This window comes from Cervus elaphus, chromosome 30, assembly GCF_910594005.1.
Source record: "Cervus elaphus chromosome 30, mCerEla1.1, whole genome shotgun sequence".
Lineage (NCBI taxonomy): Eukaryota > Metazoa > Chordata > Mammalia > Artiodactyla > Cervidae > Cervus > Cervus elaphus.
Window position 1 is genome coordinate 70,322,751 of NC_057844.1, and position 26,100 is coordinate 70,348,850.

General features: G+C 41.4%; 2 protein-coding genes across 2 annotated transcripts in view; both read right to left on the minus strand.

The window, feature by feature from the left end:
• Positions 1-26,100, minus strand: part of LOC122686751 (ATP-binding cassette sub-family C member 4-like) — a 2,082,459-nt gene that overhangs the window by 286,404 nt on the left and 1,769,955 nt on the right. The window lies entirely within an intron of this gene.
• The window catches only part of LOC122686755 (ATP-binding cassette sub-family C member 4-like), a 105,046-nt gene that overhangs the window by 73,884 nt on the left and 5,062 nt on the right, over positions 1-26,100 (minus strand). The window contains 4 exon segments of the mRNA XM_043891996.1: positions 74-163; positions 3,832-4,056; positions 25,081-25,201; positions 25,741-25,851. Of these exon segments, the coding sequence (XP_043747931.1) occupies positions 74-163; positions 3,832-4,056; positions 25,081-25,201; positions 25,741-25,851 (547 nt within the window).

Sequence of the window (26,100 nt, forward strand, 5' to 3'; positions counted from 1 at the left end):
ACCTGGCATCACAATAAGTTGAACCCAGTGAGAAGAACAGGAAATGGAAGAGGATCCCTCAAGGGCAGCTCACCTGGTCAAACCTGTTCACGTCGTTGGACAGCAGGTTGACTATCTGGCCTGTGGTGGTCTTCCCCATGGCTGAGCTACTTAGGCGAAGGGCCTGAAATGAGAGAGGGAGACAAGAGATCCAGATTTCTAAGGTGATACCAAGTCATCTTAGAACATAACACAATGGAGCATGTTCCTGGGGTCCTTAGTGGTGTCAGCAGGAGCAGGATGACCCCTGACAGCCGGGCTCTAGGGACCCCTGTTCACCCTCTAACTCCTCAGTGTCGCGGCAGCCATACCTGCAAGGACGGCAGAGGGAGGAGCAGGAGACAGAAGCAAAATCCACCCCCCGTTTCAGTGAACTTGGACCTGCCTGAAGGTTAAAGTGTGTAGGTTTAGACTTAGGAGCCAACTAAGTAATTTTTAGCCAAATTAGATGATACTGGAGAGGTTGCATTAGGAAAGAAATTCAGAGACTTGGATTCAATCATTCATCCTGTAGGTGACAATATTTAAACACTTTGGGCTGTTTCCTCACTCTGAAAGGAGCAAGTATAATGTTCAAAACACTGTTCCTGTGAGGAAACTGTGGTCTTGATGCCAGTCTGCTGCTTTCACAAAAACCACAACCCATATTGCTCAATTCCTTTATTTAGTAAGAAAAATGCCCTAGAGATCTGAGGAAACTGAAAATACACCAGGAGCTGCTTCAACAGACCACCAACTAGAGCCACTAATCCAACCAAAATGTCATACTTTATAAGAATTTTTCTTTACTCCTCATGTTAAAGAAGAAAACAATGATCAAATGACAATGTAAAATGATATAACCATAATGGAAGAGAATATGGAAGTTCCTCAAAAATTAAACATGATATTAGCATACAATACAGCAATTACACTACTAAGGATATGCTCAAGAAAACTAAAAACACAAACTTGAACAGACAATTTGTACACTCATATTCACAGCAGCAATGTTCACAATAGCTAAAAGGTGGAAACTGTCCATTGACAGATGAGCAAAAACACAGAATGTTGTATAGACCTATAATGGAATATTATTGAGCCTTGAAAAGGAATTAAATTCTGATCTGCCACAACATGGATGAACCTCGAAGACACTGTGCTACAGAACATAAGCCTCACACAAAATGACAAACACTATATGATTCCACTTACATGAAGTACTAAAGTACTCAAATTCACAGAGATAAGAAGTAGAATGGTGCTGGGTGTGGGGAGAGGGGTTGGAGAGTTAGTGTTTAATGGATGCAGAGGTTCAGTTTGGGAAAAAGAAAAAGTTCCAGAGATGAATAATTGTGACGGCTATACAGCAATGTTTGAGTGTACCTAATGTCACTAAATGCTGTACTTAAAATAGTGAAAATGGTAAACTTTATGCTGGGTGTATTTTACCACGACAACAACAACAAAAAAACAATTATCAAAAGCCAAAGGTAATTTTACCAAAGCTGTGGAAATATATTAATCAATAAATCACGTGTCATTTTTATATATGATACCTCCTTCACAATCATTGAAAATTCAGCTGCAAAGAGCATTAAATGCTGAATGGCCCATTTTAGGAGTGGAATATGTGCAGCCTTAGAGACCTCCTGGATATCTGCCCCAGCCTGGAATCCATGGTCAGAACAAACTATGGCTATGGGCTTAGCAGCCACTCCATTTCTAATACCCAATCTAATTCCTCCCCAGGACCAGGGATCAGGAGGCGGGGCCTGAGCATGAACCACAGAAGTTCAGAGGGGCCTTTCAGAGCTGCTCGACAGCACCAGCTGTGCCCTAAAGAATCAGTCCATCTGTAACTTGAGAAGAAGTGTCTTGTTTCTGCACCCCAGCAGGACTCTAGATGCAAGGCTGTGCATGAGGAAATTTGTCTTTTCCAGGTTTCTGGAATTTCAAGTTATGTCTATGTTATAATCCCCATAATTCCTGACTTCACATAGGGCCAACATTTAGGTAAAATCAAGGCAGTAAATGAACTTCTTGGGAGATATTTGCATTCACATAAGCCAATGTGCCAGGTCAGATCACATTTCCCAAAGGCAAGATTCCAAAGCATGGTGGGAAGAGGAGGAAACACAGGTAGACAATGGCTCACCTGTGCAGCAAAGAGTGAGCTGTGACTAAACCATCACCTCACACCTAACTTAAGGTTTCACAACATGGTTCAGGTAAAATTTCATAACTATTATGAGAGTTAAATATGATCTGGAAAGACAAACATTTAGCCAATTTGTGGGGAAATCTGAGTATCCAACTCCTAAATGGTTAAAGATGCAACAGAATAACAAAGATGATGATAAATGACAGTGAAGACCTCTGACTGCAGTATGCGGGCACAGTTGCAATTTGCCCATCACCCAGAAGGAAAGCAGCTCAGATGCTGTTGTCAGACAAGACAGTGAGATGCCAGGTCCCCAGTTTCACACAATCCTGAAAAGTACAAGACTCTGCTCAAGGAAAGATGAGAAGACATCTCACTTTCTGCTGAAAAAAGTATTCTGAAGAAGCAGAAGGTCTAGATAAGCAGCAACCAGGTAAAAGAAGCAATATTTTCCATTTAAGCTGCTTGGTTTTATCTTTCAATGAGGACTTTATTTATTAATAAAAGTTGCATATGTTTAAGGTTACAACATGATACTTTGGTATAAATATACACTGGGAAATGATTACTGTAGTAAAACCACTTAAAGTATCCACTACCTAATATAGTTATCCTATTTAACATGTGTGGTGAGAGCACTTAAGATCTACTCTCTTTGAAAATTTCGAGGATATAATACAGTCAAATAAGGATTTTTTAAAAACAGTATAAGGCAAAGACATATCCAGGATCAAGTTTATACTGAGCCCTTCAGCTCTTGACAGTGATATATCTGTGGCAATACTTTTGTAACGATACCTGAAAGCCTTACTCTTTTTACACTAGTTTAGATAAGGGTAAACTATGGAATAATTTCATGGCATTGCTCAATACAAAATCACTAAACATATTAAATCAGTTTTTATTAAAACTGCTACAATGCATACTAAAAATAAAAGGAAATATTATATTAAAATAAATGAAGAGCAACAAATCTCTCTAAAATTAATAAAGCAATGTAAAATTTCAAGTTTCATCTCAAATATCCTATTTTCTTTAATACCATTGACAAAAATTATCTATAAAATATAAGGAGTGAGCTTATATTTAGCATGAATTCTCTTTACATTTTTCTCTAGCAAAGATAATTATATTGAATATAATTAGATGGGTCTATTAAAATTAGAATCATTCCCTTTATCAAATACATTCTCTGCTCTTAGATATAGTTTTATAGATCCAATCTCTGAAGTTCACTTTTAAATACAAATTTGATGTAACTGAAGGTATTAGTGAACGACAACAAAAATTTCCATAAACAGCACTATGGAATTTAGGCATGAAGACACTGAAAATCAACTTGATACTTTTAATACTTATTCTTGAATATTAATTTAATATTTTACAGTACAAATTTAGTGGTTACTGTGTGACAGCCTATGGCTAAAAGTTGTCAAGGACAGCCCACACTTGATCTCAAAAGAAAACTATTCATTATTTATTGGTCAAGTTTGCTTCAACAACAACAAACTTGGCTTGATGCAAAAGCAAGCTTCTCTAGGAAGGTGTAAACGATCCCAGTTACAAAGTTTGTAATTTACAGAGAACTTTCCCCAAATGTTCCTGATCCCTCAAGGGAGGTACACACCGTGGTACTGAGTGACACTCACCTTGCGATAGATCATATGGCACATGGCTACTCTCAGCCTCATCCCCACACGCTGAATGTGATAGAAATACAAGTGGTGCAGAACAGCCCACACGAGCACGCAGGTGCTCAGCCCTGCTGCGTAGCTGTAGGCTTCATGCAAAGCAGCAGATTTGGCAGGATTATAGTTTTCAACATAACTAATCATTTTCCCCAAAAATATGGGTTGAACTACTCTGGTGCCTTCCTAAAAGAAGAGAAAAAAGCCTAAATTAGAAATCTAAGTTTTTCTTTAAATAAGATTTACTTTTATCATTAGCATGTTTAAAATACATTTTGACAAAATGCTACATTTGTGACTAATTTAAAAGAAACATATGCAGATCTATTATCTCCTATAAGACAAGTAGGCAACAGTTTTAACCTGAAGGCAAAATTTTCCATTCAAACATAGTAAAGCCTTAGTACATTGTACTTAGCACACTGTGGATGTTCAATAAATATCACTAACAGGCTCAATACCAACTGAGCCTTAAGATGAATAAGGAAAAAGGTGGCAGAAGAAGAGGAAGAAATCTGCTTCCATAGGAACAAGCCTGCTGGCAGTCTACCCCTGTCCCCTGTACTCTCAATGTCTCAGCCCAATAGAAAGTCAATGTGGTCACATATGGGAGACATGCTTTTTTCACCTTCTTCATGAATCTTTATGAACTTAGACACTGGCACAAACACATCCACTCTTTTATGCCCCAAACTCTACACATAGATCCAGGGAATGGAAACCAACTTTGGCTGGAGTACCACAAAGAAACCAGGCCTGGCAGCTCTGTAGGCACTCAGCTCCTGGGAGCACTGCCTCACTATGTCTCTACCCTCTAGAAGTTATAATGTTCTTTGGAGTAAAAAATTAAACATGGTGGAGGCCAAGCTAAAAAATCATGTCTTCCTTAGTTCTTGATCCACCATCCACTGAAGTTGGTGGTTTGGAAGAAATGTTCCCAATCATCTCTTCCCCAAGGCTAAACCAATTGACTCAGGGTGCACTGAGGCTTCCACCCTGAGTAAGACTTAGGGAAAGCAAGTTTCTTTCCCAAAGAAAAAGGCAAAGAAATAGCAACACTAACCCACCCTGCCAAACAGCCACTCCACCCCACAACCTACTTCCTCTCTCTGGTCACTCCTTGAATGTCCCCTTCTCCCCAGGTCCCCTTCCTTCACCATCAAGGAAAATCACTCAACAAATCCAAGTCACCAAATTAAACACCTTGAGCCGCAATATCATTTCCTCCACAGACTTCTCAAAAGACAAATTCCAAAAGTTTGGAAGTCTTTCAGGAACAGGGCTTTCCCTTTTTTGTCAATCCCGCCTTACTAACACAGAAAGGGTAAGCTTGGCTTACCTGATAGGTTTGCTTTGATAGCTCCCTTCTGTCTGTCTGAAGCTGAGGAACACACACATGAGAGGAAGGAAGGAGAATCCATAACACCAAAAAAAAAAAATACCAAGCATTTTCTCTCAGCCAACCAGTTCTTGGTCAGGATATTTATCAAAGTATGTCCCCATTCCTCATATGGGGGTCTCATTAAACTTTAACATTCCTGTCTTGTTCTACACAAATGGCCACATGCACACACACATGTTAACAGGCTGCACCAGCTGCCCCTCCCTCCATGAAGTCAAGGAGATTTTCATCTACTATAGAGGATAAAGGGAACGCTATTTAGTTGAAGAAGTGTAAGTAAGATGATCAGACCTGAGTAAAATGATCAGTTCTAATACATTTCCACCGTATCCTGTCATCCATCCCAAGAGGCATAGAGAGCCCTTGGAAGAGTCCCTCACACAGTGGACTGTCAAACACACTGTTTATAACTTCCTGAGATGGAAATGTGGAGGCCACACAGAGAAGCAAGAACATCAAACTGTACACACGGCCAGTCCCTGCCCAGGTGTTGCCAAGGGCAGTCCAGTGCTACAGCCACAAACCACCAGAAGCCCAGCAGTAATACCTGACATCCCAAATTTTCCTGAAACTTATGATTCTATTTGGGAAATACTGTTGCCTGTTACCCAGGTGTCCATTTGAGCCTAACATCCTTGTAATTACAGGAGAACTGAGAGTAATAGCACTCACCAAAGAGAATATGGATAAATTCAATAAATCCAGCAAAAAGGAATGTAAATAAAGGCAGGTCATTACTGCCTAAGCATACCTGGAGTTTTCCGCTGAGAAACAATATTTAATAACCTAGTTGAGAGACTTCCTTGGTGGTCCTTTAGTTCGACTCCACACTCCCAATGTAGGGAAACTTGGTTCAATCCCTGGTCAGGGCAGTAGATCCCACATGCAGCAACTAAGACACAGCACAGCCAAATAAATCAATATTAAAAAAAACAAAAAACAGCTGGAGAAATAGCCTCATTAAGGTATAATGCCACTTCAAGGCTCATATTTTCCACTCATCTGTGCATCCTTTTTATTCTTGATAATGATTATTATTTAATTGGGATAGAAAATTTGTTATCTTTCAAAAAGATAGCAAAGGATTTCAAACATGAACTGTTACTGATGCAATTTTGGGGGAGAGTCATTTATTATTTTGGGACTTCCTCCAGTGGCTCAATAGTAAGGAATCCATCTCAATGCAGGAGTCACAGGAAATGCAGGTTTGATCCCTGAGTTGAGAAGGTCCTCTGGAGGGGGACATGGCAACCCACTCCAGGATTCTTGCCAGGATAATCCCATGGACAGAGAAGGCTGGTGGGCTACAGGCCATGGGGTCACAAAGAGTTGGACACAACTGAGTGACTGAGCAAACATGCACAACTTTGCCTTCAGCAAGGAGCAGTCATGGCAATTCAGAGAACTGATGAAAAGTATAATGTACAAGGAATTTCCATTCTGGCATAAGTTGCAACTATGGAAAATAGAAAGTTGATATTACGCTCCATACAAAAAATAGCAGCAAGTAAAAACCAATTTTCCAGTAATTTCACTCAAAAAAAAAAAAAAAAGAAGAAGAAGAAGAAGGCAAAATAATGAATAGCACAAGATTGTGAAAACAAAACCCCAAGCACATATAGAGAGTAAGAAGACATATATTAAATATGATTCTTCAAAGCTTCCAGAACACACAGGGCAGAAGTGACTGAGGCCATCAAAGGTAGACTAAGTAAATCCATCCCCTCCACACACAAGGAAAGGTTACAGATGGAGAGTCATTTAACAGGATAGCTGGCAGCAGCATTTGTAATCTGTGAGTGTTTCCATTTCTGACATTTGGTAAAACTGCCTGAGGCAAACCAGGCAAAAGTTTGTCCAGCTACCAGAAGATTAACTCCTGCATATGCTCAATGCTCTAGTCCAAGTATTAACTCCAAATGAAACAGTGGTGTGAATCCCAAGGATAGACTGAATTTCAGAAGGCTTTGCTTGCCTTGGAGAGTCTCTCAGAGAGGCAAGGAGTGGCTCTGAGTCACCCTGGGAACACAGACGCTGGTGGCAGCCATTCCTGGGAGCTGCCCCTAGCACATGTACACTGGTGTGGGCAGACACCACCAAGGAATTCTCTCATCTGTACATTTCCAATTCACACCATCAACTAAAAAGAAATAAAATAACTGAGAAAATATGCATTATCAATCATAAAGCTAACCTAATTAAAACTTTCTTGATAAGCAGGAACAAGGTCAAACACTGTCCCTTAAACCTTTCCTCTCTGACATCAATCTATGACCACATGTATATTCTTTCCACAAACCAACTCAGAATATAGTTATTCTTTCACAAGAATTATTCACAACTCTTGAAATCATAAAGGATCTTTAAAAGAGCTGAATTTAATACCACAACATCCATTATTCAGGGTTATCTGAGAGTCTGAGTCTCTGAGGCAGACTTTTATTTTGGCCACACCCTGTGGCATGCAGAATCTTAGTTTCCAGTCCAGCGATCAAAAACCCTCACATCTGCATTGGGGGAATGGAGTCTTAACCACCAGACTGCCAGGGAAGCTCATCATGGTAGCCATTTCTTGATAGAGTCCTTGGTATTCAGTCTCCTAAAAGCACCTGATATTGGGTCCCACCTTTTGCTTCTTAGGATAACTTCTTGCAGGGTTCAGTTAGAAACTAGAAATTCTTCAGTGGATAGAATTCCTCCTCCAAGTATTTCTCACCCTATTTCCCCATATATCATTCATGGAAATAAAAACACAAAAATAGAAGCAAGCCAACAAAGAAAAACACTTGAGTGAAACATACAAGCAGAAAAGAGTGATCTTGTAGGAAAAAATTGAACAGGCAGTTAATCTTTAGAACCGGGAAGTTCCAAAGAAGAGTTGAGAAAAATCCAGAGATAAGGAGAAAAAGCAGTGAATCTGGGAAATCATAACCACCAGCATTCTAGATATCCTAGCCTTCACTCATCTTTTACACAGTGGTCTTCATCATGACTGCACCTTAGCACCACCTGGGTGGGGATAAGGGCACTCTGATGCCCGAGGTCCAGCCTCCAGAAACTGGTTTAGGTTCAACTGATTAGGGTGGAGCCTGAAGATTCCTCTCCCTGGAAAATTCTGGATGCAAAAACTAACCGCATGTAAGCATCTGCTAACCTTCACTCTTACACTGTCTTGGCATTTGAGCCTGGATTGGCTACAGACCTGCTATGAAGGAGTTACAATGATCACAAAGAGTTTTAACCAGAGTCCCATGACACATTTCATGCTTCCAGAAAAATTCTTATAAACCCATGTCCAGAGATTACAGTATTCAAATTGAAAATTTTCATTCTGCACAGTAGGAAAACTAAAATTTCAGATAAAACTATATTTAAGGGGGAGGAGCTAAGATGGTGGAGGAATAGGATGAGGAGACCACTTTCTCCCCTACAAATTCATTGAAAGAACATTTGAACGCTGAGCAAACTTCACAAAACAACTTCTGACCACTAGCAGAAGACATCAGGTGCCCAGAAAAGCAGTCCATCGTCTTTGAAAGGAGGTAGGACAAAACATAAAAGATAAAAAGAGAGACAAAAGAGCTAGGGACAGAGACCCATCCCAGGAAGGGAGTCGTAATAGAGGAAGTTTCCAAACACCAGGAAACCCTCTCACTGGCGGGCCTGGGGGAAGTTTTCGAATCTCGGAGGGCAACATAACTGGGAGGAAAAATAACTAAAACCCACAGATTACATGCCTAAAAGCAACTCCCAGCAGAAAAGTACCCCAGACGCCCACATCCACCACCAGCAAGTGGGGGCAGAATCGAGAGGAGCGTGCGGCATTGCTTAGGGTAAGGACCAGGCCCGAATGCCCTGAGGGCAATTGGAGGGAGCTAATGTGAGACAGCAAGTTAAACTGTGGGATAGCAAGAGAGAGAGAGAAAATTAACCGGCCCAAACACACTGCCAGCCGTTCGCAGAACAAAGGGACTGAGCAATTCCAGAGAACAGCTAGCCGGAGGTGGACCGGCCCATCCCCAGCCAGAGGCAGGAGGCAGGGGGGAGGGGAAAGGGGCAACCTCAGCCCCAGAGACGGCATCCCCTACCACACTGCAAACAGGCTCCCAGTTTCTAACCAAAGACTTCCTGAGATTCTGGATGGTCGACATCCACCAGGAGGGTCGCAGCTAGAGGCCAGCTCCCGAGAAGACACAAGGCTCACGCACCCGACTGACTCGCGCAGAAACTGAGGCTGGGACCGTGGAGGGGCTAAGGTGCACTGCACCCGGGAGAGTGTGCCTGTCAAGCTCCTGGCTGCCTGAGCTGCTCGGGCGGGGAAGGCACAAAACGCAGGCCCAACCGAGTCCATGCTTTTGTGGAAGACCCAAAAACTGGAACCGCACGCAATGCAGGGCCCGCTCCATATAGAGCAGCTGGGAGCCTGAGCAGTGTAGATGGGAAAAGCACACACCCGTGAGCGGGGGCAAACTCAGTGTGGCTGGAACACTGTGAATGCTCCCCACACACGCCAGTGACATTTGTCTGCAGTGCCCCTCCCTCCCCGCAGCAGGATTGAACAAGCGAACCTAAACAAGAGACCACCTCCGCCCTCCTGTGTCAGGGCAGAAATTAGACACTGAAAAGACTGGCAAACAGAAGCCAAATAAACAAAGGGAACTACTTCAGAAGTGACTGGTATAACAGATTAAAATCCCTGTAGGTAACACCGACTACACCAGAACGGGATTATAGATATTGAGAAGTTTAAGGTGGAACGAGGCACTATCTGAAACTGAACTGAACCCACACTGACCGCAACAGCTCCAGAGAAATTCCTAGATATATTTTTACTTTTTTTTTTAATTAAAAAAACTTTTTTCTTCTTTTCTTTTCTTTTTTCTCTTTTATTTTCTTTTAAAATTCCCTATTACTCCTCCATTACTCCTTAACTTTCATTTTCATTTTCACATATTTTTACTATTTTTTAATTAGGAAAAAAAATTTTTTTCTTTCTTATTTTTTCTCTTATTTTCTTTTAAGGTCCTCTATTACTCCTTACTTTTCATTTTCATTTCACTATAACCTTGGAGAAAAAAAAAAAGGAGAAGCCTTATTTTTAAACTAAACTTCATATATATTTCAGAATTTTTTGTGCTTTTGTTTTTAATATTGTATTTTTAAGAGTATAACTCTACTCTGGATTTTTAATCTTTGTTTATCAATATTTGATTTCAACTTTGGGCATTTAAGAATCCAATATTCAGTACCCATTTTTACTCAGGAGTGTGTTGATTACTCTCTCCCACTTTTGACTATCTGTTTTCTACCTCAGAACACCTCTATTTCCTCCCTCCCTCTTCTCTTCACAATCTAATTCCGTGAATCTCTGTGGGTGTCTGGGCTATGGAGAACACTTTGGGAAAAGAGAACTGTGTAGATCTCTCTCCTCTTGAGTCCCCCCTTTTCTCCTCCTGCTCATCTCTATCTCCCTCCTCCCTCTCCTCTTCTCCATGTAACTCTGTGAACCTCTCTGGGTGTCCCTCATGGTGGAAAATCTTTTCACCATTAACCTAGAAGTTTTATTATCAGTGCTGTATAGTTGGAGAAGTCTTGAGACTACTGGAAGAATAAGACTGAAATCCAGAGGCAGGAGACTTAAGCCCAAAACCTGAGAACACCAGAGAACTCCTGACTACAGGGAACATTAAGTAATAAGAGACCATCCAAAAGCCTCCATACCTACACTGAAACCAACCACCACCCAAGAGCCAATAAGTTCCAGAGCAAGACATACCATGCAAATTCTCCAGCAACACAGGAACATAGCCCTGAGCATCAACACACAGGCTGCCCAAAGTCACACCTAACACATAGACCCAACTCAAAACTCATTACTGGACACTTCATTGCACTCCAGAGAGAAGAAATCCAGTTCCATGCACCAGAACACTGATGCAAGCTTCCCTAACCAGGAAACCTTGACAAGCCAATTGTCCAACCCCACCCACTGGGAGAAACCTTCACAATGAAAAGGAACCACAGACCAGCAGAATACAGAAAGCCCACTCCAGACACAGCAATCTAAACAAGATGAAAAGGCAGAGAAATACCCAACAGGTAAAGGAACATAAAAAATGCCCACCAAGTCAAACAAAAGAGGAGGAGATAGGGAATCTACCTGAAAAAGAATTTAGAATAATGATAATAAAAATGATCCAAAATCTTGAAAACAAAATGGAGTTACAGATAAATAGCCTGGAGACAAAGATTGAGAAGATGTAAGAAATGTTTAATAAGGACCTAGAAGAAATAAAAAAGAGTCCATTAAAAATGAATAATGCAATAAATGAGATCAAAAACACTCTGGAGGGAACCAACAGTAGAATAACGGAGACAGAAGATAGGATAAGTGAGGTAGAAGATAAAATGGTGGAAATAAATGAAGCAGAGAGGAAAAAAGATAAAAGAATCAAAAGAAATGAGGACAACCTTAGGGACCTCGGGGACAATGTGAAACGCCCCAACATTCGAATCATAGGAGTCCCAGAAGAAGAAGACAAAAAGAAAGGCCATGAGAAAATACTCAAGGAGATAATAGCTGAAAACTTCCCTAAAATGGGGAAGGAAATAGTTACACAGGTCCAAGAAACCCAGAGAGTCCCAAACAGGATAAACCCAAGGCAAAACACCCCAAGACACATATAATCACATTAGCAAAATCAAACACAAAGAACAAATATTAAAAGCAGCAAGGGAAAAACAACAAATAACACACAAAGGGATTCCCATAAGGATAACAGCTGATCTATCAATAGAAACCCTTCAGGCCAGAAGGGATTGGCAGGACATACTAAAGTAATGAAAAAGAATAACCTACAACCCAGATCACTGTATCCAGCAAGGATCTCATTCAGATATGAAGGAGAATTTAAAAGCTTTACAGACAAGCAAAAGCTGAGAGAATTCAGCACCACCAAACCAGCTCTTCAACAAATGCTAAAGGATCTTCTCTAGACAGGAAACACAGAAAGGTTGTACAAACGTGAACCCAAAACAACAAAGTAAATGGCAACGGGACCATACGTATCAATAATTACCTTAAATAGAAATGGGTTGAATGCCCCAACCAAAAGACAAAGACTGGCTGGATGGATACAAAAACAAGACTCCTATATATGCTGTCTACAAGAAACCCACCTCAAAACAAGGGACACATACAGACTAAAAGTGAAGGGCTGGAAAAAAAAGATTTCATGCAAATGGAGACCAAAAGAAAGCAGGAGTTGCAATACTCATATCAGATAAAATAGACTTTCAAATAAAGGCTGTGAAAAGAGACAAAGAAGGACACTACATAATGATCAAAGGATCAATCCAAGAAGAAGATATAACAATTATAAATATATATGCACCCAACATAGGAGCACCGCAATTTGTAAGGCAAACGCTAATGAGTATGAAAGAGGAAATTAACAGTAACACAATAATAGTGGGAGACTTTAATATCCCACTCACAACTATGGATAGATCAACTAAACAGAAAATTAACAAGGAAACACAAACTTTATTTTATTTATTTATTTATTTTTTTGGGAAAGAGCTTAAAGCTTTATTTTTTTTTAATTTTTTTAAAATTTTTTATTAGTTGGAGGCTAATTACTTCACAACATTTCAGTGGGTTTTGTCATACATTGATATGAATCAGCCATAGAGTTACACACATTCCCCATAGGAAACACAAACTTTAAATGACACAATGGACCAGCTAGGTCCACAATTAGGACCATCTAGGTCCATAATGGACCTAATTGATATCTATAGGACATTTCAGCCCCAAACAATCAACTTCACCTTTTTCTCAAGTGCACACCGAACCTTCTCCAGAATATATCACATCCTGGGCCATAAATCTAGCCTTGGGAAATTCAAAAAAATTGAAATCATTCCAGTCATCTTTTCTGACCACAATTCAGTAAGATTAGATCTCAATTACAGGAAAAAAATTATTAAAAATTCAAATATATGGAGGCTAAATCACACGCTTCTGAATAACCAACAATTCATAGAAGAAATCAAAATATGCATAGAAATGAATGAAAATGAAAACACAACAACCCAAAACCTATGGGACACTGTAAAAGCAGTGCTAAGGGGAAGGTTCATAGCATTACAGGTTTACCTCAAGAATCAAGAAAAAGTCAAATAAATAACATAACTCTACACCTAAAGCAACTAGAGAAGGAAGAAATGAAGAACCCCAGGGTTAGCAGAAGGAAAGAAATCTTAAAAATCAGGGCAGAAATAAATGCAAAAGAGACTAAAGAGACCATAACAAAAATCAACAAAGCTAAAAGCTGGTTTTTTGAAAAAATAAACAAAACTGACAAATCGTTAGCAAGACTCAATAAGAAACAAAGGGAGAAGAACCAAATTAACAAAATTAGAAATGAAAATGGAGAGATCACAACAGACAACATGGAAATACAAAGGATCATAACAGACTACTACCAACAGCTCTATGCCAATAAAATGGACAACTTGGAAGAAATGGATAAATTCTTAGAAAAGTATAACTTTCCAAAACTGAACCAGAAAGAAATAGAAGATCTTAACAGACCCATCACAAACAAGGAAACCGAAACTATAATCAGGAATCTTCCAGCAAACAAAAGCCCAGGACCAGATGGCTTCACAGCTGAATTCTGCCAAAAATTTAGAGAAGAGCTAACACCTATCTTACTCAAACTCTTCCAGAAAATTGCAGAAGAAGGTAAACTTCCAAACTCATTCTATGAAGCCACCATCACCCTAATTCCAAAACCAGACAAAGATGCCACAAAAAAAGAAAACTACAGGCCAATATCACTGATGAACATAGATGCAAAAATCCTTTAAAAAAATTCTAGAAAACAGAATCCAACATCATATTAAAAAAATCATACATCATGACCAAGTGGGCTTTATCCCAGGAATGCAAGGATTCTTTAATATCTGCAAATCAATCAATGTAATACACCACATTAACAAATTGAAAGATAAAAACCATATGATTATCTCAATAGATGCAGAAAAAACCTTTGAGAAAATTCAACATCCATTTATGATTAAAACTCTCCAGAAAGCAGGAATAGAAGGAACATACCTCAACATAATTAAAGCTATATATGACAAACCAACAGTAAGCATTACCCTCAATGGTGAAAAATTAAAAGCATTTCCCCTAATCAGGAACAAGACAAGGATGCCCATCTCACCATTACTATTCAACAGAGTTTTGGAAGTTTTGGCCACAGCAATCAGAGCAGAAAAAGAAGTAAAAGGAATCCAGATAGGAAAAGAAGAAGTGAAACTTTCACTGGTTGCAGATGACACGATCCTCTACATAAAAAACCCTAAAGATTCTACCAGAAAATTACTAGAGCTAATCAATGGCTATAGTAAAGCTGCAGGATATAAAATTAACACACAGAAATCCCTTGCATTCCTATACACTAACAATGAGAAAACAGAAAGAGAAATTAAGGAAACAATACCATTCACCATTGCAAAAAAAAGAATAAAATACTTAGGAGTGTATTTACCTAAAGAAACAAAAGACCTATACATAGAAAACTATAAAACACTGATGAAAGAAATCAAAGAGGACACAAATAGATGGAGAAACATACCGTGTTCATGGATTGGAAGAATCAATATTGTCAAAACGACTATACTACCCAAAGCAATCTATACATTCAATGCAATCCCTATCAAGCTACCAACGGTATTTTTCACAGAACTAGAACAAATAATTTCACAATTTGTATGGAAATACAAAAAACCTCGAATAGCCAAACTAATCTTGAGAAAGAAGAATGGAACTAGAGGAATCAACCTGCCTGACTTCAGACTCTACTACAAAGCAACAGTCATCAGGACAGTATGGTACTTGCACAAAGACAGAAATATAGATCAATGGAACAGAATAGAAAGCCCAGAGATAAATCCATGGACCTATGGACACCTTATCTTCAACAAAGGAGGCAAGAATATACAATGGAAAAAAGACAACCTCTTTAACAAGTGGTGCTGGGAAAACTGGTCAACCACTTGTAAAAGAATGAAACTAGAACACTTTCTAACACCATACACAAAAATAAACTCAAAATGGATTAAAGATCTAAATGTAAGATCAGAAACTATAAAAGTCCTAGAGGAGAACATAGGCAAAACACTCTCCGACATAAATCACAGCAGGATCCTCTATGACCCACCTCCCAGAATACTGGAAATAAAAGCACAAATAAACAAATGGGACCTAATGAAACTTAAAAGCTTTTGCACAACAAAGGAAACTATAAGCAAGGTGAAAAGACAGCCCTCAGATTGGGAGAAAATAATAGCAAGTGAAGAAACAGACAAAGGGTTAATCTCAAAAATATACAAGCAACTCCTGAAGCTCAATTCCAGAAAAATAAATGACCCAATCAAAAAATGGGCCAGAGAACTAAACAGACATTCCTCCAAAGAAGACACACAGATGGCTAACAAACACGTGAAAAGATGCTCAACATCACTCATTATCAGAGAAATGCAAATCAAAACCACAGTGAGGTACCATTACACGCCAGTCAGGATGGCTGCTATCCAAAAGTCTACAAGCAATAAATGCTGGAGAGGGTGTGGAGAAAAGGGAACCCTCTTACACTGTTGGTGGGAATGCAAACTAGTACAGCCGCTATGGAGAACAATGTGGAGATTTCTTAAAAAACTGGAAATAGAACTGCCATATGACCCAGCAATCCCACTTCTGTGCATACACACCAAGGAAACCAGATCTGAAAGAGACACGTGCACCCCAATGTTCATCGCAACACTGTTTATAATAGCCAGGACATGGAAGCAACCTAGATGCCCATCAGCAGACGAATAGATAAGGAAGCTGTGGTATATATACACTGTGGAATATTACTCAGCCATTAAAAAGAACTCATTTGAATCAGTTCTAATGAGATGGATGAAACTGGAGCCCATTATACTGAGTTAAGTAAGCCAGAAAGATAAAGACCAATACAGTATACTAACATATATATATATGGAATTTAGAAAGATGGTAATGATAACCCTATATGCAAAACAGAAAAAGAGACACAGATGTACAGAACAGACTTTTGGACTCTGTGGGAGAAGGTCAGGGTGGGATGTTTCAAGAGAACAACATCGAAACATGTATATTATCTAGGGTGAAACAGATCACCAGCCCAGGTTGGATGCATGAGACAAGTGCTCAGGCCTGGTGCACTGGGAAGACTCAGAGGGATCGGGTGGAGAGGGAGGTGGAAGGGAGGATGGAGATGGGGAATACATGTAAATCCATGGCTGATTCATGTCAATGTATGACAAAAACCACTACAATATTGTAATTAACCTCCAACTAATAAAAATAAATGGAAAAAAAAATCCTATGGAAAAACAAATAAATAAATAAATGAGAGAACTGAAAAAAAAAAAAAGTCTGACACTGTTAAAAAAAAAAAACTATATTTAAAAAACATTAATAAAAATATTAGTCAAAATTAGCCTGGAAAGTTATCTCTAAAAGGAAAAGGAGAATTAGAATAGAGCTAACAAGGATATCAGCCTTCCTTAAAAGTAGCCTTGTCTTGATTTTGGAACCATGAAAACATTATACAGAATTATAATTATAAAAGAAGTAATTTTTTAAAAAGCAATTCCTAAAATTTCAGAGTAAATTTAAATAAAAGTACCTAAATATCTACCCATCCTGTTGGTTCAAAGAGCCATACAAAAAAGAACTATCAAAAGTGGTTTTAAACAAAACAATTTGAAAACACATTCTCTGAATGATACACCCACGTGAAGACAGTATGAACTGCTAAAAGATAAATCTATTATGTTTTCAGAAGTCACATTATAAGGTAAAACAAATGAATAATTATGTTGATATCATTGAGAATTGGGCTTAGACATGGGACAAAGAGAATAGATGATGGGAGAAAAGAGATACAGATGTAAGCACAATAAGATGAAGTAAAAAACTAGTGTCCTGCATCTGATTTGGACTGTAAACACCCATATAAACATATTTGTTTACCTTAAAAATGTATTCTAACTTGGTCTAATTGGAAAAAGCCAAGGAACAATAAACAAGAGCCATAAGCCCCTCTAGCACCCAGACTATAGCCTTTAAATACCATTTCACACTAAAAGAAGACAGGGCTTCTTGGAGAACTGCATGATTCCAGGGCTGAGCAAATGCTGTACAAAATGAACTAGAAACATCCTGTCCCACCAGAAACCAAAAAAACAAAACAAACAAAAAAAGACATTAAAAAAAAAAAAAAACTAGCCAAGACTTGTAGAGTATGTGCAAAAGACTTAGACCCAACCTGAATATACCCCCACTGCCCAAAGATGGCCAAAGGTTGACACAAGCATAACAAATAAAATGGACTGAAGCAGATCAGAAATGCTTAAATCCATGAGCTCAAACTGACATTCACAAAACCAAACCAAACAAACAACCATGAAAACTCACTAGCCCCTCTCCTCACTAGAGGAGGATCAATTCCCCATTTTGAAAACAGGTTTTAAAAACTGAAAAAAATATTTTCCTCTACTCTCCCTATAAAAACTATAGCTCAGCATTAACCAAAGAGCTTAGAGCATCCCCACTTTGCAACCCTTAATAAATTAATGGACCTTGAGCAAGGATCATGAATAGCTCCAACATCACACACACACACACACACACACACACACACACACAAGATGTTATGTAGCTTATAAGGGAGATATACAACCCTACCTCCTACATAGACAAAAGGGGTGAAGAAAATTCAAATGAGCTACATCAAACTTCTAGACCTAAACACCAACTTACGGTGCCAGAGGAACATGTTAATTGACACAGGGGAAGATGTGATCAGCCAAATCCAGGCTGTGGGAATCTCTACAGGATAAACAACCTAGAGGCATGGGGTGGAGGGGAACAGAAAAGCAATCTGTATAACCTGTGTCAGCCAAAAGTACCTTATTTAACACTGCTTCCAACAGAAGAGGGGTAAAAGACAACCGTGAGCACTGGCTAGATACCAATGATATTAAAGTTAATATTTATGCATAAAAACAATAAAGTGAAATTGAAGTTGCTCAGCATGTCCAACTCTTTGCAACCCCATGGACTGTAGCCTACCATGTTCCTCCCTCCATGGGATTTTCCAGGCAAGAATACTGGAGTGGGTTGCCATTTCCTTCTCCAGGAGATCTTCCCAACCCAGGGAATGAACCTGGGTTTCACACATTGTAGGCAGATGCTTTACTGTCTGAGATACCAGGGAAGTCTATAAAAATGTTTATGCTAAACATGTTTAGTGGGGGGAGGTTCCACATCTTTTAAAGATACATACTAAAATATTTATAGATAAAAATGATATGATGTCTTGGAACTGCTTTAAAATAATCTTGGGAAGTGAGGATAAGTTTCAGATGAATCAAGACTGCTCATTATGGCAATTATTGAAGCTGACTTAGGGTGACATAGACATAGGGGCTTATTTCCCTTTACCCTTCTGAGTTCTTAGCTGAGGATCCCTGTAATAAATGACAGAATAACAAGAGAAAATCAAACAGAAGTTTATTAACATGAATATTTCTGACATGCATGCAAAATATCAAGGAGAGCTGAGTAACTCCCTGAGATGCCCAAGCCACCAAGTTAAATGCATCTCCAGCTAAAGACAGAAGGAAAGGTGATGGGGCACCTATGAGAGGTTAACAGGAAAAGCAGCTTAGACTACAGCAGGGTTGGGTGTGTTATGCAGATTTCATCCTTCTTAAAGACTGTCCTTCAACAGGATTCTGCTGTGATTTAGAGCCATCCTTCTTTTACTGGTACAGAGAGGGAGACACCTTTACAAATGGAGATTTCCTTTATCAGTGTAAATGTCCCTCAGAAGAATAACTTCTACTCTGTCTTCAGAGTTTCTCCTGTCATCTATTTCTGAAAAACACAAGCAACTCACAACAGTCTTTCTGCCAGAGAGCCCTTTCATTCTATTCTATTTTTGTATTTTTGAAGTGTTCTTAAAAACCTACAGGAAATTAAAAAGAAAAAAAAAAAACACTACTGAAAGCAGTTGACAGAGGGGCCAGAGCTGTTGCTAGAAAAACAGCTCCTCTTGGCTCTGAGCCTCTGTGGAGGCTGTGGGAGGAGAGAACAGAACACAGAGAACACGGGTCTAGGAGTCAGAACACTGTGCTCCAGAAACCAGGTCAGCCACCTGTAAGTCACATGACCCTAAGCCCATCTTGTGTCCTCCTGGGCCTCCGGGTCTCTATCTGTGAAAATACCTGTCTTGCCTCCCTCGGAGGAATCCTGGGACAACTAAACGAGCTACAACATCTCATAGTGCTCTGAAACCACCATAAAAACAAGGGTTTTTCATCACTTTTATTATTAGAAGTCCTGGTTTGAGACTTACTCTATTCTTAATGACAGAGGCTGGATTCACAAAGGCTTGGAAAACTCACTGTTCCTCACAGGCAACCCCAGCGGAACAAGAACTCTTGAGAAAAGTCATGTGTAAAGCCAAATTTTCTAGACTGTAGACGTTTCACTTCTACACAGATTGCTAAAATTTTTAACCATTATGAATGCAATCTTTCAAAGAGAGTCTCCAACTTCCCTGATTACATAAAGAAAATGGATTGAGGAGGACGGAGGAAACAAGTGAAATAGGTGAGGCAACTTAAAAGGTACAAATTCCAAATTATAAAATAAGTAAAAGGGGATTGGAGGCAAAAAATAAATATATAAAATTTTAAAAAATAAATAAATCATGGAATTATAATATACAACATAGGAAATATATTCAATAATATTGGAATAATTTTGCTTGGTGATAGTTGGTAACTAAAGTTATCATATACTGTATAAAATATTAAATCACTAACGATGTATACCAGAAACTAATATAACATTGTAAGCCAATCATACTTCAATTTAAAAAATTCTTTTTATTTTACATTAAAAACTTACATATTAATTAGCCTCCAACTAATATAAAAATAAAAAAAATTAAAACAATTAAAAAAAAAACCCTTACATATGCTTAGAAAAAGAAAAGAAGATGGGTATAAAACCCTCATTTATAACTCAAGGTCATCACTGTGGATATTACTAACACCTAATGGCTAATGCTATGCTCTCAAGAACCAGCAGGGCCCACACAGCAGGTCTGCTCTGCAGGTCCCAGTCTGCTTGGCTCAGTGCCCCCTCCTCCTCTCCCCTGCTGTGTGGTCCTCAGTGGTTGCTCTGAGCCCACAGTATCTCTGCCACCAGCAGCCACTCCTCTGCCTCCTGGGTTGAGCAAAGTGAGGGACACATGGAAGAAAGTGTTGGGAAATAAAGGCAAAGCCCACTCAGCTCCTGGGGAACCAGGCCTGAGTCCTGGCACAAAGCCCACTGTGGGACACAGAGGATCCTGTTTACTTCCTGTCCATCAGCTGAGCTCCAGAGTGAAGGTTTACACACACATGGGCTTCCCACGGGCTCCACCTGGATCAGAGACCACCAGCAAAAGTGGCCTCAGACCAAGGCCAAGTGACTGGACAAAGCTGGGCCACTTCTTAGGGTCCTGGGAAGAGGACATAACTCCCGGCCACACCTCCCCTCTCAGGGGAAGGGACTGGGTGAACCCACTCTGGCTCTCTGAGGTCACCCCACTCACACACCAGCAATGGTGACCTTACCTCTCAGAGAGAAGCGCTGATGACCTGGGGAGGTGGTCTCTGTGATTCAAGCCCAGGCAGAGGTTTCAGGCTCCTCCTCTCCACCCTGAGGGCCCCAAGCAGGCGGAGACCTGTCCTCCCCACCTGCAGTACCCGTGGAGGTGCACACAGGGGCCAGGGTGCTGGGAACTCTCTGGCCGTTCTGTTCTAATTAGAGGTGACCAGCAAGTGCTCCATAGCCTGGTACTTGTTTCTCTGAGAGGTAGAGATACTCCTCAGTTCTCACAGGACAGTCCATGGAATTCTCCAGGCCAGAATATTAGAGTGGGTAGCCTTTCCCTTGTCCAGGGGATCTTCCCAACCCCAGGATGGAACCCATGTCTCCCTCATTGCAGGCAGATTCCTTACCAGCTGAGCTATCAGGGAAGCCCTTCTCATAGGACAGAGGTTTTCATATCTCAAAATCCTAAAACCCTAAAAGCCTCACTCTGGACTGGTGTCACCCTGCTTTTTCCCACTGGTGCCGCCAGGAGTACCTGTGATGCCCCGCCCGTGCTGTGGGTGGTAAGAGCACACTGCTTGGGATCATGGATGACCCACAGGGCACTCTGTGCACCTGAGGGATTAAAAGAGGGCTGGAGATCAAAAGGAAACATGTTTGTGTTTTAGAAAATCCTGGGCTGAGTTTAGATCTTCCACCATCTAAAATATAAAGAACAACAAGCAATAAAGATTGATCACAACATGGGAATTGCTTCAGAAAATCAATTATTTAACTAGTACTGCTAGTAATACTACTACACAGATGAGCCCCTACATTTACGTCCTCTACTCCCCACTTCTCCTTCATGACCACCCAGCGACCAAACTCCTGAAAGGGCCCAGGGCTCTACCAGTTGCACCTTATGCAGCCCCAGGCCTGGCCTTCTTGGATCAGCAGCAGGAAGCATTACTGGGGCTGGACAACTTTGAAATCAACACTCCCAGCACCACAGTGGGGAGGATTCCGTCTCAGGAAGAACCTCAGATCGTGCAACCTCTCCCTCTATGTCTGCTTCTCCCATGAGCTGCCACAGCCAAGACCCAGGACTCAGAATGGGATCTATCCAAGGCTTAGTGACCCCACTCAAGGGGCTAACAGCCCAGGACAGCAAGAAAAACCAGTAGCTCAGTTCAAACCCAGCCACATGGGCTATGCTTTGAACCCGCCTGACTTTAAGACTCTTTAGAATCTGGTACCAAAGAGAAACCAGAGAACCAGGGACAGCAGAGAAGGACCTGCTCCAGGATATGATCAAACATTAAACCTGGAGACCACTCATCCAACCAGGCACCTGGCATGAGTCACAGGCACACACCGAAGCCCCAGGGTTTCCTGATAATCAGAATTCATGACAGCTCTGCTGTGTGAGGTCAGGAAATCCTGCAGAAGCAGGCCACACCAGCTTGCCACCTGTGTATTTATTTCATACAGAGACTTACTGTGACTATGTGGAAATACCATCACTGGGACAGCTGCACATGGGACAAAGAAGGGTTGGGACAGCCTGAAGGGCTCCTGCTCCCTCTCCCACCCCATATCCTTCACAAGGCACTGCAGCATCTAGGTGGTCAGTGCCCTCTCTAGGGTGGCACTCTGCCCCACATATCTGTCCACCCTCTGGAACAATGGCCAATCCTCTTCTGACATCAGTGAGAACTCCATCCCCCAGGACCACCCAGTCCCCTGGGAGCTGACAGACTCTCCGTATCTCCAGTTGTGTGGGGAGGACTTCACCTGCCCAGCTGCCCACTGCCCGCAGTGCCCTTCAGTACAGCACGGCCTTTAAACAAGAGCTACACTGCCCACCTGGCCCACCCACCTCACCCCAACACAATGAACTGACAACACCTCACAATTTCTCCACCTAAAACCCCCCTTTCACAGCAGCTGCATCTTCCATCCTCCTGCTCTCTCACACTCACAGCCCGCCCGTGTCCCTAAGGCAGCGCTAAGGGACCACGGAGAGCACGAGCCACCCAGGGGGTCTGCAGCAGACCTCCAGCAGGTCAGCCAGAACAGGGGGCTGCCGGCACTGTGTCCCCAGGGGGACTGTCCTCTGGGGGGTCTTCACCCAGGATCTTCAGGGTCATAGAGGTCACTGACCTCGCAGCTTTTTGCCTCTGGTTTGCCCTGCACGTTCCTTCCTCCACCCTCTACCAATGCCAGGCTACCAGGATCCCCCTTCAACCAGGAATCCATCCCCACAACCAGGGAAAGAAAGCAGCATGGAGGGTGCACAGAATTCACAGTGAAGCTGGAGCTCCTCCCCATGGGGGCTTTGGCTCACAGTGCCAGCCCATGGGGAAGAGGTCAGCCTGAGGAAAGGTGTGCTCTTAGGAGTTGTGGGCGGCTACAGTCCAGATGCAGGGCCTTGGGTTCTGTTACCCTGGTGAAGGAGAGGTGATGGTTATCTTCTCAGAAAAGCATTTATCAGATGTGACCTGGTGAAAGTAACAATTTTTACCTTGTTAAACTATAAGAAAAGCCTCATAAAATACACGTTATTCTGGACTGGGGTCCAAATACAGTTCAATTCAGTTCAGTTGCTCAGTCGTGTCTGACTCTTTGCAACCCCATGAATCGCAGCACGATAAGCCTCCCTGTTAATCACCAACTCCTGGAGTTTACTCAAACTCATGTCTATCAAGTCGGTGATGCCATCCTGCCATCTCATCCTCTGTCATCACCTTCTCCTCCTGCCCCCAATCCCTCTAGCATCAGGGTCTTTTCCAATGATTCAACTCTTCACATGAGGTGGCCAAAGTATTGAAGTTTCAGCTTCAGCATCAGTCCTTCCAATGAACACCCAGGACTGACCTCCTTTAAGATGGACTGGTTGGATCTCCTTGCAGTCCAAGGGACTCTCAAGAGTCTTCTCAACACCACAGTTCAAAAGCATCAATTCATCGGCACTCAGCTTTCTTCACAGTCCGACTCTCACATCCATACATGACCACTGGAAAAATCATAGCCTTGACTAGACAGACCTTTGTTGGCAAAGTAACGTCTCTGCTTCTTAATATGCTACCTAGGTTGGTCATAACTTTCCTTCCAAGGAGTAAGCATCTTTTAATTTCATGGCTGCAATCACCACCTGCAGTGATTTTGGAGCCCAAACAATAAAGTCTGACACTGTTTCCACTGTTTCCCCATCTATTTCCCATGAAGTGATGGGGCCAGATGGCATGATCTTAGTTTTCTGAATGTTGAGCTTTAAGCCAACTTTTTCACTCTTGTCTGCAACTTCTATCAAGAGGCACTTTAGTTCCTCTTCACTTTCTGCCATAAGGGTGGTGTCATCTGCATATCTGAGGTTATTGATATTTCTCCCGGCAATCTTGATTCCAGATTGTGCTTCTTCTAGCCCAGCATGTCTCATGATGTACTCTGCATATAAGTTAAATAAGCATGGTGACAATAGACAGCTTTGACATACTCCTTTTCCTATTTGGAAGCAGTCTGTTGCTCCATGTCCAGTTCTAACTGTTGCTTCCTGACCTGCATACAGGTTTCTAAAGAGGCAGGTCAGGTGGTCTGGTATTCCCATCTCTTTCAGAATTTTCCAGTTTATTTTGACCCACACAGTCAAAGGCTTTGGCAGAGTTAATAAAGCAGAAATACATGTTTTTCTTGAACTCTCCTGCTTTTTCAATGATCCAGCGGAAGTTGGCAATTTGATCTCTGGTTCCTCTGCCTTTTCTAAAACCCCAAATTACCTTCCTCTAAATGACAGGGCACATATTGCCTGAGGCTGCTGGAATCTTCTTTTGGTCAAAGATCAGTCATTGTTTATACTGAGCACCAGGAACTTTCTAACATAATATAAAATGTCTTTTATTTCAAAGCCATCCTTCCACAACACTCTTTAATCGGTTAAAAGAAAAATAGTAACCCCTGGAGTCCAGTCCTTGCCATTCTAATGATAAATACAACTTCTGAGCTCTATCATGTTTCCGTGAGGGTCTATCCTCAGACCTTAGACTACTGGCCTCTCTCCCCAGTATGGAGATACATACACCAAAAAGCAATGTACAGTGTGAAAATCTTTTACCTCAAGAAATGCAAACAATCCCCAAATTAAATAGGATTTCCAGTAACACTTTACAATTGCTTTCATTAAGGAAGGCTCCTGTGTGTCTTTCTGGGCTCTCTTAACTTCCTGATCCCAGTACCTGCGAAGAGAAACAGAGCACAGTGAAGAACAGCGTGTCCCCCCAGGGAAATGGGGGAGGGGCGGAGTGGGAGACGAGCCTTCACTACAGGGCGCTCTGTGGGGCCCCACAGATGCTGGCTGACTGCTCACAGGGCTCCTGAAAGATGAGTGGTGCAGACTCTGAAGCACCAGAGAAACAGGCCTTGAGGGAAAAGTCCCAGATTCTGGAAACAAGTTCCTGCCTAGATTTGCTGGATTCACAGGTCATGAGCAGCTCAGGAGGGCAGACATCCTCCTCCAGGGACCCCACCTCCAGGGACAGAGCACAGCCTTCAGGGCCATGGCTGCGGGCTCCCTCCACGTCCACAGATGCACAGGGAACACAGCCTCCCCCAGCCTCCAAAGTGGGCTAAGCCCGGGGTCTGCCCGAGGGGGTGAGTGTGCAATGTCAGGGGAGGAGGCTCAGAAGAACCCAGAGGAAGCAAAGCCTCCCCCAAACCTTCAGCCACAGGTGGAAATTCTCACTCTTCCTCCCTTCTCCCTGATGTCTGTGCTCACCCTTGCAGCTCTTCTGCAAGGTGCTGGGAGCGATCTTCCGGAAGCACAGAGTACATGTCATCTTGCTTTAATTTCCATTTGTGGCCAATTTTAAATAAGGGGTTTAGCCATCTGTTAAACATTAATAGGAGAGTGACATATATCCAAATTACACATCTCTAATTAGAAACCTACATTCATGGACATCGTTAAAAAAAGAAGTCTACATTTTAAATATATAAAGATACAGGGGGAATTTAGACTTGTGCTTAACACACATACATTCTAGGCATAGGAAAGTCATCCTGGCTTATATAGGGTATAACTTAAAAGCAGGCTGTTTGTGGCCTACTGAACTTGCATTGTACATCTGCCTTAACT